This window comes from Corythoichthys intestinalis, chromosome 4 (assembly GCF_030265065.1).
Source record: "Corythoichthys intestinalis isolate RoL2023-P3 chromosome 4, ASM3026506v1, whole genome shotgun sequence".
NCBI classification, from domain to species: Eukaryota; Metazoa; Chordata; class Actinopteri; order Syngnathiformes; family Syngnathidae; genus Corythoichthys; species Corythoichthys intestinalis.
In genome coordinates this window covers 8,723,695-8,737,740 of record NC_080398.1, presented here as the reverse complement: position 1 = coordinate 8,737,740, position 14,046 = coordinate 8,723,695, and the positions used below count along the sequence as shown (strand labels likewise).

General features: G+C 38.5%; 1 protein-coding gene across 2 annotated transcripts in view; it reads left to right on the top strand.

The window, feature by feature from the left end:
• Positions 1-14,046, top strand: part of si:dkey-246i14.3 (ephrin A4) — an 84,733-nt gene that overhangs the window by 53,487 nt on the left and 17,200 nt on the right. For both annotated transcript variants that reach the window (XM_057834931.1, XM_057834930.1), the window contains exon 3: positions 6,544-6,612. In XM_057834931.1, coding sequence (XP_057690914.1) covers positions 6,544-6,612 — 69 coding nt within the window. The remainder of the gene's footprint in view (positions 1-6,543; positions 6,613-14,046) is intronic.

Below are 14,046 nucleotides of genomic sequence, written 5' to 3'. Positions count from 1 at the left end.
TAAATGCTGCTGGTACTATTGCAAATAGCAATTACACAGACCAAAACAAATAAATTATGAATAAAAATCAGAATAATAATACCTGTAATAATGTAAGAATCAGGTTCTAATGTGATGAATGCATTGCGTGGTGTAACTAAACGCACCGCGGGGCTGACTCGACAGAGTGAGGAAGGACTTTTTACTTTCACTTTGTTCAGCTGCGGAGGACAGTCGGCATGTTGTTTTGCACAAGTTCTGAAATAAATGATTAAAAACCTGACGAAGCTGGCGATTTTAATGGCTATGTTACCACAACAATAATTGTCACCTTGACATATAAAGACTGGCGAACGGAGGTCAGAGGAGGACCGTCAAGATCATAGAGATCATTCTATGGCCGTATTGTCGAGCCAGTTCACGGATGTGCACACCACGCTTATATTTTTCTAGCATTTCCATCTTCATTTCAGTAGTAAGCCTCACCTTTTTCACTTGCCACACTAACATTCTTGGAACCCATGTTGATTTCTCTCACATGAAAATCCGCCGTGCGCCCGTCTTTCAGGAAAATAAAGAACTGCGGTGCTGTCCTGAATCGTCGTCTTTCGAACAGGTCGTCGGATGTAGAAACAAATGGCGAGTAAAATTTTACATCGGATATCGAAAAGAACATGTGTCAAAGCGATCGTATGTCGAGGTACCACAGTACTACCAAAAAAAAAAAAAAAATGAACGAGTGTGCTCCAGCAGGCTGAAGGCTGTTACTGGCTAAGTCGAGCCTACAGCAACAATAAATCCACAATTAATTGATCAGCCCTGATACAAAAAAAAAAAAGACTGAGAATCGATAGATACTGGCCCATAGAGGCAGTCAGACATCTGGGCACAGCCACAACAAAGCGTCGCCATATTGACGATGGGGTAAAAGACAAGTCACTTATAATAGAAACGCATTGAACTTTCGTCTTATTTGCAGTCTTTTCCATCGGAATGGCTAAAAGTTGCTGTGTTGCGGGTTGTCACACAAGGAAGAGTTCGGAGCCGCATTTGAAGTTCTTCATTCTTCCACGTGAGAAAAAAAGGAGAAACAAATGGCTGAGCGCAATTAATCGAGGAACAGTAAAAGACGGTTCCGTGGACTATTTTCGCCTGTGGGAACCTAAATCCAAGCACATTTACGTTTGCAGCCGACATTTTATTACTGGTGAGTTTAATCGATTATTTTTTGCCCCAATTAGCTGCTACGAGTCAATAGAGTAGGCAGTGGTTTTTACCTTAACCGGCAACTCGCAATGCGTTTTTTTTCTTTTGCCGTAACTGCTCTGATTAGTCAATCGGTATATTATTGGCCTGGTGGGAATTGTTTGTTTTTTTTGCTGTGACGTGTTGACGGCTAAATAAAGCTCGGAGGCGAATTACCGGTAACGGCAGAAATAATCACTTCGTATAGACTACCAATTTTCTCAGTTCCACACAGTACATATTCCACATAAATGATAAAAGTCAACTTACTGGGTGACTTTATGAAGTAGTTGTAGATGTTTCCGAACTCCACTGCAGGTCATTCCTTTGTTTATCCAGCTATCAGCTGCGACTTTGTATCGGCAGCTTTGTACGCCAATAAACGCTAATTTTAAATTGTATCGCCTCCTCGCGTCTGTCGGCAGTGACTCGTGATAATGGTAAGCCACGTTTAAGACGTTTTTAGGAAAAAAGACTCAAAACACACCTGAAATATATGAATTTCAGACATCTGTCTATGGAATGTTTAGCTGTGCGTACCCCCTTCACAAAATGGCGACACGTTGCTAAGCGAGGTGACGTCATCGTGACATCACGCCGACTTTCTCCATGCTCCATAGTCAAAGCAGTAGGACTTCAGATTTAGAAGAACAACAACAACAACTACTCTTTGAGTGGCGACCTAATAGGACTTCAGCCATTTAAAAAAATGTAAAAAAAATAAATAAATAAACATTAGGGGGAAAAAATGAGAAAACCTGAGGAGAGACCACAGAAAGGAGGGACCCCCCTTCCAGGAATGACCTGGCCAAAATGGAATATGCTTGTCACTTGTAATCAAAAGACAGTCTTAAGTTTTTATAATTTACTTGAAATTAATGGCTGATTTCTTCTGTGACAGTTAATGTAAAAGCACACTGTACAATGAAGGAGTGCGAACAAAAGCAAAGGAGGAAAGAAGAAAGGGAAAGCACCTTTACATAAATTACTTGTGTAAAATCCGAACAATAGAGCTTTGTTGGCGTATGAAAGAGAGGATCCGCATCCATGTATATTATGTACACACACACACAATCTGTATGCTATTGTGCTTGCTGCCACTTCAGAGAAAAGCAACAATAGAAAGTAGCCCTCCCTAAACCCACCACCCCCTCAACCCCGTCGGACCACTTTGGGCTCCGAGTATTTGTGTTTGGTCAACATGAGTGATAAAGTTGATCCAAATGTGCATCCCTTGTGTTTAGTGTGTGCCACTGGACAGACTATAAAGGAATTAGACAACAATAGAGTCGCATACACTAATTCCATTAGTTGCTTCGGTCTGAGCCTGGCTCAATTCGTCTGCTCCCACACACTGTTGCACTCGCATGCCACCAACTTTTGGCTCTGCCCTCAGTCAGTGCCTCTTTCACCTACACGGTGTCATTGTAAAGCAACAATATGCTAAATGTAAAATAACATAGTTTACATGATAACTGTACAACTATTTCCCTTTTCGTGGAATAGTGCAAAGAAATGAGTATAACTAGGAAATGAAGGCACTGTGCTGAAGAAAACTAAAAGAAATCAAACTTGGTGGGAGTGTGCGTGCTGAGCTAAATATTGTGCTGCTACGGCAGAAGATGGTTATCCACATATTGTCGTACCTTATATTTGAAATACGTCTTGCTGTTTGTTGAGCCCTTCACACACAACTTGCGCTATGCTTCAGAACACACAACGATTCAAGGAAAAGAATGACTGAATTTCTTTGCTTTTTTTTTTTTTTTTTTTAAATGAAAATTTAGCTGACAGGGGAGGGACAAAAAACGTGTTCAAACAGGGGCATTCTGAAATCCGGATTCTTCTACTGTATTAGAAAGAAAAAGCATAAGTTTAAAGCTTTCAAAATAATACATTGCAATGCTAGCTACATTGGAATGTTGCCGAATGATTTTCTCCCATTACCAGGGCATGCTTGGTTTATGTAGGTGAACCAGCGATGACACCTTAGCTTAATTACAGGGTTACCAGGGGTCCTTAAAAAGTATTGAATTAAAAATCTGTGTAATGTACTGTATGTCGTAAATTATCCTAAATTTAATGTAAAATCGTTGTTGGAATTAAATTTCCGGACAGTACATTTAATGCCGGTGGGAATGAACTTTACCCGCCCTAAACGCACTCACATTTGCCACATACTGGTGATTTGAAACGAAATGTGGCCTGTGGGAATGTTTCCCACACTGGCTAGAACCAATTTGCCTGACCAAAGTCGCCTGGGGGAAGTCGAAATGTCACTATGGTATGCATATTGAATAATCTCACCATTCTCTATGCGCCCAGTGGATTGGCTACAGTCAGAGGTCATTAGAGTAGCCCAAAATTTTACTCAAGTAAGAGTAGCGTTACTTCAAAATAATATTACTCAAGTAAAGGTAGTCAAAATATGTACTCAAATACAAGTAAAAAAATTATCTGATGAAAAAAATACTCAAGTAATGAGTAACATTGTAACTGCTTACGCTGTTTGATTTTCAAACAATAGTATTTTTTTTCTCAGCGCAGTCATTTATATGAACTCTTATTATTATAGTAATTTATGTATTGTGTAACCTATTGCATTACCACATGAAGCCAACTAAATATAAAAAAAATGTTTTAATTCTGTCGAGAGGAAAATAATCTACAAAAAAGAAGCACCATTTATCCAAAGAACATGAGTGCCCTCTTGTGGAGAAAATAGTTCCTAGTTTGAATAGTTGAATAGTAAATAGTTCCATCACCGTTCCTATTATGGAATTAAAAGAATCATATTTCCATTTTTCCGCAGTCAATCAGTGCCAAATAAAAACTCGGAGAGAAGTTAAAATCTGCGCTTTTAAGTCATGTCGAGGGCAGCGCTTTATATCAAATACTTAATTGTTTATGTTTATTTTAAGACGCCATGTGATTGAACAGGCCAGCGTGATGATAAAACAGCAAGCTTGAGTCTGATTGGTATAATGGAGTCATGTGATTATTGAGGAAAAATAAGAGTAGTAGGGGTAGCATTTCTTTTTCACAAATCTACTCACGTAAAAATTCAAAGTATGGCGTGTTAAACTACTCTTAGAAGTACATTTTTCTCAAAAACTTAAGTAAATGTAATGACTTCTACCCATCTCTGGCTACAGTATAATGGAAACATGGCTTTGATCCAATCGCATTGTTTATGTATGCTGGTGAAAGTTAGCACATTGCGGCATCCATCAGTGGTCAGCTGAAAAAATATATATACGTTCTCGCCTGATAACCGAGCACGGCAGATTGATTGTTCCAAAATACTGGACTGTCTCAGAAAATTAGAATACACAATATTCTAATTTTTTGAGACAGTCCTGTACAAGTAGAACAAGTCCTGGCATCCCTCCTACGACAGAAAGACGCATGCATTGCAAACTGAATAATTCACAATAGAAATAAGGAGAGAAGCAGTCTGCATGAGCAACAGTCTATTTTTATATCGGTCATACATTAAATGACAGGGTACGGTGCATAATAATATTACTTGTTTTCTTTTTTCTAAACACCAACCAGAGCGATCAGAGAGTAGACTTGTGCGATAATTCAACGATAAAAAAGTACAAAAAAATAATTTAAAAAAAAAATCTAATAAAAAATATGTGAAATTGTTATTGTAGCAAAGTTTGTAAAGCACCCCATCAAGACTGTCAAATCAAGGTTCTTGCAGAATTTAATGCCGGGCCAAATTTCATGGCCGACATCCCCCCAAAAATCCTATAATTCCTAAAAATTTTCCAATTTCACGCAATGCAGCGCAATATAGATTTAAAGCAATTCAAAGCATACTTCCTCTGGTCAGCTGGAAAAATATGTTGTTCTTAGAACAATATTGTACAGTTTGATAAATGTCATAATATTCGTGTCAAGTCTTGTATTTGCAAAAATGATCCCCTTGGTTAATGTTCATGTGCACAGCATATCCGGAACTAATGTGACGCCAAGTCGTTAAGAGGGTTTCCCTTACCCACTAGTTGCTATTGAGTGATGCACCGGATCATTAATGTCATATCTTTTAACACCAAACTGTACAATATTGCTTCGGGAAGTGGCCTTGCAAGCAAGACCATACTTCCTGATTCATCATGCAGTACATAATGCAAACCTCAACTGTCCAACCACTTCCCCGGTCATCTGATGTTCGAGCCAATCAGGAGAAAGAGGTGGGAGCTGCAGACCTGACCAGGACGTAACTACTGGTATTTTGTTGAATACAATATCAGAGTCCTGGTAGATAATTTAATTTCTCAAATTTGGTCGTGAATACACTTAATTTCCTCGTTAAAAAAACGTCGAAAGAATGTCACGAAAAGCTTTTCTTGACGGGAAACGATGTTTTTGCTCTTATGTAAAAAAATACTGCTGGGCCCAATGTGGATTGGTTTCCTTCTGATGGCGAGCCAATCAAGGGCAAGCGGCGAGAGTTGTAGACGTGACCAAGAAGTGACTATCTGCTTGAATTCTATGGTGGAATGCAAAGCTGTTTTTTTAGATAGGTAAAATTTCCCAAGTTTGGCCTTAAATACACTAAATTTCCTCATTAAAAGACGAGCAAAGAACGTCACTAATAGCTTTTTTTTGACAGGTAACAATGCTTCCAAAAGTGTAAAGAGAAGATCCATTGTCCAATAAGCAGTTGTATATTTTTTGAAGGCTCCTCCTATGAAACAGGTCTCAATTAGATCTTTCCCAGATTGTTATGTGGAATATTTTTCGTAGCATGTAACGCGAGGCAGAGCAGGATGTATGCATCAAAAGTAAAAAGGGAGCACACTTCCACTTACGCACTTTTATTACACAAATAAATCCAGCTCATCCACTTGTCACTCGGGAGTACAATGGGCCACGCACACGCAGTCACAATTGACTCCCACAAAAGTTGAGTAGCAACAGAAGAAGAAAACGTACATAAATAAAAGAGGTGCCACCGTGTGGTGGAGGTTGTAAGGAACACAGAGGTGACCGTTACAAGCAGGTACTGTACTGGACTGTCTCAGAAAATTAGAATACACAATATTCTAATTTTTTGAGACAGTCCTGTATACCTCACTTGTAGAGATAACTATTAACTCTTGGGAAAGTCATTCATTGTATTTTGTTGTAAAAACATAATTGCTTCCAAAATTATGTAAACAAAATGCAGATGACTATTGGTCGCAATCCAAAAACATGGATTGTACCACAGTCTTGTGTGATGTGCTTTCTGGTCCGGGGAAGGGGGGGTGTTCATTAGCACCCTGCACTGAAGTCCTTTTCTCCCTTCTTGTTGTGGCTCAGCTCTGCCTGCAGATGAAGGCCCACCGCTGCCGTGTATGACGCTGCGCGTGACCGTGTGCTGCGAGACCGGTGAGTGTGCGTCTCTTTTCATCAGCTACTGCCTTTCATCGTTCTTTCGCTGCATCTAACCCCACCCCCTTCCCTTCAGTCTTTTACCTCCTCTGCTTTTCATATTTTCTACTATCAAGGCTCTTTTTCATGTCACTGTTGTCCTCATTTCCCCATTAACAGTTGTAATGTTTTATGTCTCTCATTCCATATTTTATCAATGAAATACGGGGTACCTGGACGCATGAGTGACCTAATTTATGAGATAAAAATTGCTGGCTAATCATCTTGAGTCACGAGCAAAAACTGTTGGGAACATACTTTACAACAAGCAGCAGATAGTGAGTTATTTTTAAAAACAAGCTTGCTTTAAGCTGTTTGTCACTTCTAGCTGTAACTTAAAAGATACGAAAACATGTTATGTTTCACATAGCACAAATTACTCACAGGTGTACAGTATATTGTCTCTGCTCTGTGGTCGCAATAACTATTGCTTCATCCTGGTGTAGTTTTGGACCTTCTCCACCTTTCTTGCTTCAAATTATGCTGCATCCCTGCCATTAGACATCAGCGCTGCTCAGCATTATGTGGCATAATGCAGCATCTCACTGAAATGTCTGCATATCGAAATTGGAATTTTCCTGTTTATTATTTAAACCCACAAATTAATATTGAAAAAATTGAGGTGGGAATGATGAATCAAGAGAATGAGAAAACCCTGTAAATGGATTTTTTTTTTTTTCTTTTAATTGACTGTCACCATGCTTCCCATGCTTTCCATCTCCCAGTGTGAAATTCATAGACTCGATCTAATCCAGAGCCCGCCTGGAGAAATGTTAGTCTTCCAGTCCAGTGAGCTGCCCCTTCAGGTTGGGAATGTCGCCTGAGTCTCGCTGTGGGAATCCCTGTGCCACTTGTGCGTGTGTGGGATTCTTACACGGACCTCTTTGCGTGTCGTTTGGTGATCTAATTTGGATGTGTGTGAGTGTGTGTCCGAGACGTCTGTCCCAGTTCGCATCCCTGTGATATCAGCAGGGGGCTACTTTTTCCGGGCTGGACAGGGGACATTGGGGCCAAAGTTCACTAAATCTGTATTAATCTGTGTTAAATGAGGAAAAATGGAAGTTGAATGAAGGAGGCCTGGAGTTGGTTCTTGATCTTAATCATGGGTGTTAGTGGGAAAGTGAATGTTTTTGTCTCATCAATGAACCTGATGCTTACTCATCACTGTTTGTCCTATGAGCCTGCCAAGCAGAAATGAACCAAACACACTCACTGCCGGGCTCATTAGGTAGACCTGCAGTGTCTGTGATCTAATACAAGAGCACGAATGGTCAGCCTTATTCTGTGGTTGTCATTTAAATTTAGAGCTCTTTCTATAATGAATACTGTACATCATTGACTTTTCACTACAATGTAAGTAAATTTTAAATTTTAATTTAAAAGAATATTTAACATCTGTAACAGAAATTCAGCTTTTTTTTTACATTTTTGAATACCTTTTTAATCTTCAATTTTTTATTGATTTGATTGATTTATAGTAGTGTCTTGAGATACCATTTTGTCTAAAAACACTGAAGTTATTTTCTCTAATGAATTAATGATAATGCTGAGAATAGTATTACAACCAGAGGTGGGCAGAGTAGCCAAATATTTTACTCAAGTTAGAGTACCGTTACTTCAAAATAATATTTCTCAAGTAAAAGTAAAAGTAGTCGTCCAAAAAATTTACTCAAGTACAAGTAGAAAACTTTTTGGTGAAAACAATACTCAAGTGATAAGTAACATTGTGAGTACCTGCTTATATTTTTATTTGAATTTTATATTTTTCTGAGCACAAAAGTTATCTATACAAACTGTTTTAACGGTTGTTATAATGGTACTGTACAACAACCCATTAAGACAAAGAAATACAAAAAAAAAAAAAAAACATTCAATTCCGACGAGATGAGAAATTAAATAAATGAAGCATTATTCGTCCAGAAAGCGTGAGTGCCCTCTGGTGGAGAAAATGGTTGCTAGTTTGAATACTGAAGAGTTCCTTCATAATTACTACAGTGGTACCTTCTCGACATCCGACGTAAAATTTGACTCTTCATTTGTTTCTACATCCGACGACATGCTCAAAATAAGACTATTTTTGACAGCGCTGCAGTGTCTTTGTTTTGCTGGAAGACGGACGCACGGCTGATTTTCTTGTGAGAATAATCAACACTGGATCCAAAAAGGTTAGTGCAGATGGACAAAAAAAGAAATGGTGAGCCTTACCATTGAAATGAAGATGTAAATGATAGCAAAATATAAGCATGGTGTGTGCGTCCATGAACTGGGTCGACAATAGGGCCGTAGAATGTCGATCTCGACCAGTGGTCCTCCTCCATTCGCCAGTCTTTATAAGTTAAGGTGACAATACTTATTGTGGTAACATCGCCAAAGAGATAGCCAGCTTCGTCAGGTTTCTAATTATTTATTCCATCAACTTGTGCAACGCTGATGCCAGCAACAAAACAGGTAAAATAAAATAAATAATAAAATAGAACCGCGCTTTCTTGCTCACCGTCACGTCAGCCCCGTGGTGCGTTCAGGTACAGCAAAAAAAAAAAAAAAAAAAAACGTCACATTAGGACCCGATTTGTTACATTATTACAGGTATTGTTATTATTTTTACTATTATATTGTTATTGTGATTTTTTTATTAATAATTTATCTGTTTTTCTCTTTGTAATTGCTATTTGCGATCGTAACCGGACCCCCTATAGGAACCACATTACCCCCGCCCTCCACAAACTGCACTGGCTTCCTATTTCATACAGAATTCAGTTCAAAATCATCCTTCTCACTTACAAAGCACTCAATAACTTGGCCCCGCCCTACCTCACAGACCTTCTCTGTCCCCACACCCCTTCCCGTCACCTCCGCTCTTCTAATGGAAACATCCTCGCACCGCCCAAACAAAGAACACACCGAACTAGGGGGGACAGAGCCTTCTCCGCTGCCGCCCCCTCCCTTTGGAACTCACTCCCAAAACCCATTCGTTCATGTTCAGACCTTCCCACATTCAAAAAACTGTTAAAAACTCACCTTTTTAAACTAGCTTTTAACTTATAATTATTTTCTTATTTTGTTCTGTCCACGTTGTTTGCTGTTTCTGTTCCTACTGTAAAGCGTCTTTGAGCATTGGTAAAAGCGCTCTACAAATAAAATGTATTATTATTATTATTATTATTAACAGGAGTATTTTTTTAAGGATTTAGTGTAGGTTTTTGAGCCGTGGAATGAATTAATGGAATTATAATGTATTCTTATGGGAAAATTCTGCACAACATACAACAATTTTGACTCACAAACCTCCTGGAACGAATTAACTTCGTATGTAGAGGTACCACTGTATTTTGAAATTAAAAGGATCGTATCTCCGGTTTTCTGTGGTCAATCTGTGCCAAATAAAAACTGGGGGAGAGGTTAAAATTTGCGCTTTCAAGTCATGTTGAGGGCTGCGCTCTATATCAAATACATAATTTTTTATGGTGCTTTAAAGATTGAACAGGTTGGCGTGAAGATAGAACGGCAAGCTTGCATCTTATTGGTATAATGGAGTCATGTGATTATTGTTGCAACGTCTCATTGGTGAAAACAGCACTGCTACTTTAGCATCGCTGGCTAAAAAATAATATATCTAATATGTAAAATAAAGAGGAAAAATGTAACGACTAGCCCTAAGTTTCGACGTAAGAGTAGCATTTTTTTCTTCACAAATCTACTCAAGTAAAAGTAAAAAGTAAAGCTTAGTAAAACTACACTTAAAAGTACATTTTTCTCAAAAAGTTACTCAAGTAAATGTAACGGCGTACATGTAATGCGTTACTACCCACCTCTGATCACAACCAAACTGTTGCCTCCTCATCACGTTTGTTAACCGTCAACATAAAAAGTGCACCTTTCTCATGTTTTTGATCACGAGTCAAAGCAAAAATAAAAACATCAGGAAAACATCTTATTCTGAGAAACTGACAAATCAGGTCACCTCTATCTCAAGTGATTCATATGATGAATAAAATAAAATGAAAATGCAATGTATTAAAATTCAATCCAAAAACAGTAGAAAACAATGTGGGGAACTACCCGAAATGTCTGAGGTTAAAGTGCCATATTAAAACCTTTTAATTTTTAGCCAGTCCAATGTTTTAATGGTCAAAAAAAGATTTTTAAAAAACTGTGTTTGTTTTTATGGTAGAAGAACCAGAAAAATAAATGGTTATTTGAGAGGCCTAAAACCCCTGGTAACCGTAGCAAAAAATTATGTGGGTGAATTGTGTCAGGAATCAGACATTATTTATATTTGCACAAACCCACATTTTTTAATCAAGGTATGGTTTGGGATGAAATGTGCCTAATTATTTGGATTTCTGTATTTCAGTAGCCATTAGCTGAGCTAATGTATGTCAGTTTAGTCAGTGTAAAAGAAAATGATGCACTGACAAAGGTTCCGAGTTTGGAATGTAACCCGCGATTAAATGTTTTTTTTTTTTTTTTTTTTTTTTTTTTTTTTTTTTTTTTTTTTTAACTCATTCAACCAAGTTATTTCTATCTAGTTATATTATGTAATATTCTGTTTTTATTTTATTTGCGTGAAATATTTCAATTTTAATCTCGATTCATCGAACTTGTTTTTATTTGTTTGCACTGTGACGAGGGATAGTGTTGTGATTGTGGCACTGAGTTGGATTGTGCAAGAGTACCTCATGAAATGTCCATTTTGATAGTGTGCGTTCCATTGCACAAACTTGAATCGATTCTCCCGCTTTTTTCTTTTTTCCCCCCATTTCGTTCTCATCCTGTCCCTTAACCAAAACTAATCCTGACTAAATTTACCGCTTCCCATCTCCTCTTCTTTCTGTCTCCTATGCTCGTCTGTCATTCCTCAAGTGGCACTAATCCTCTGCTTCTCTATGTCTCTTGCGCTCTTTCCCCCTCTCCTCCCTCACGCCTCTTTTTATGATCTTTCACTATCCAAGCAAAACTAATCTCGCCGTGTCCGTCCGTGCGGGAGTTCCTGCAGACTCCGCTCTGGCGCTCCCTGAGCCACTTCGCTCATCGTTGGGCCGCCATGCTTGGTCTGTCGTGCTGTGAGGCAATGGCGAGAATTCGCCAAGTGGTGGAGACGGGATGAGAGGGATAGGAATGCAAAAAGATAGATGAGCGAAGGGAGGATTGAGAGTTGGAAGGTCTCTGGATGTTCATTAGGTGCTGTGGCGATGTTCCCTGCTTAAACTTTGTGTGTATGTGTGTCCCACAGTAACAGCACTTGTCCTCCATCTCCCCTGAAATGCATTTTTCCCATGATTAACAGACAATTCCATGCAGGGATGCTCTGTTGTGGGCAATCATCTCTCTCTCACACATACACACACGCTGGTTTGAAGGGCAGCTGCAGTGACATTGTTTCAAGGTCACATAGCAAGCCCTCTTTACTCTCTCCAGTGGGCACATGTGTGTATTTACGGGCTTAATTTAACACAAAAACACACAACACAGTGGACAGGAGTGAGGCAAGAGGTTCGTAATGGCATTGCATGCATTTGTGGGAGCGTGATGCTAATTGTCTACAGCCACTAGTGATGTGTAATTAAAGACATCTAAGGCTGGTGGTCAAAATAATTGTAGTGCTGCCCTGACAGTAAAAGGTTTGAACACAACTTATTATTCAGTGGACTGCTCTTTACCAGGCATGTGGCTAAGGATAGGTTCATAACGCACAAATCCGATTTTTTCGTGTTTTTCCGACTCAAGTCAGGCATTAACTTGACAGTCTGAGTGGGACAGGTCGAGAAAAGTAGACCATTTCAAATCCCATCGAGGTTACTTTCGTATGTGGTTAAAATCCGATCTGGACCACATTTTTCCAGAATGTGGCTGCAGTCTGAACTGTCAAGTCCCCCAAATTGGAATTCATGCAGCAATTATGTCAGCAAAGCGCGAGAGAGACGGGGCGCTACGTTAGAAATTTTATAGAAATAAAATGGGAGGGGATAAGCCTGAGAATGCTCGATTTTCCAAATGAGCAATATTTCAAGGTTGCTTACACGGCCGATACTCGGGGCAAAGTCTTCGTATATGTGTGCGTCATGCATGCACAGTGTGTGCATGCTATTAATCCATATTAACTTTCAATTAGGGCTGTCAAACAATTAAAATTTTTAATCGAGTTAATTACAGCTTAAAAAATAATCGCAATTGCAATTCAAACCATCTAAAAATATGCCATATGTTTCTGTGAATTATTGTTGGAATGGGAAGATAAGACACAAGACGGATATATACATTCAACATACGGTACATAAGTACTGTTTTTGTTTATTATAACAATAAATCAACAAGATGGCATTAACATTAACATTCTCTTAAAGTGATCCATGGATAGAAATACTTGTAGTTCTTAATAGATAAATGTTAGTACAAGTTATAGAAATTGTATATTAAAACACCACTTAATGTTTTCGTTTTATTAAAATGTGTAAAATTTTCATTTAAAAAAATAAACTAGTAGCTCGCCATTGTTGATGTCAATAATTACACCATGCTCACTCATGGTACTAACCCATAAAATCAGTTGGACCCAAGCGCCAGCAAGTAAGAAGCGGATATTACACTGTACTGTCATTTTAATCTGTTTGAGCGGGACATGTGCGTTAATTGCGTCAAATATTTTAACGTGATTAATTTAAAAAATTAATTACCGCCCGTTGACGCGATAATTTTAACAGCCCTACTTTCAATAGAAGACTTAACGAGATTATTAATGTCTGTTATTTGTGTCCTCTTTTTGGAAATCAAAATATGATCACCCTGGAATGACGTTTAGCCAGCATTTGTTTTACTGTTCCTGTGCATTCGGTTGAGTTTGCACAGTGCATCTCGGACTGCGAATTAGTGCACATGCATGATACTTGAACAGGCTCAAAGGACAAAGGCAGTCTGAATGGGCATGCCAAAAAAAGCAGATAAGACAAAAAACCTAGCCTTAGTTTGCCGCTTTATTCACAAAAATAAGAAAATGGACAGAAAAATGTATACTGTACCTGAGTCTCACCTGAGTATAAGTCGCACCATCCCAAAAATGCGCAATGAAGAGGAAAAAAAAAAACATATACTCCGGTGCGACTTATAAGTCGCATTTTGGGGGGAAATTTACTTGATAAAATCCAACACATAGAAACGATATGTCATCTTGAAAGGCAATTTTAAATAAAAATACAATAGAGAACGGCATGCTGAGTAAGTGTACAGTATGATAGTGCATAATTACATGATGCATAAACAATGAAATGCGAACGCGGCCGGTATGTTAACGTAACATAGCAATTAAGAGTTATTCAGATAACTATAGTATAAAGAAAATGCTAACAAGTTTACCAAACCATCAGTGTCACTCCAAAACACCAAAATAACATGTGA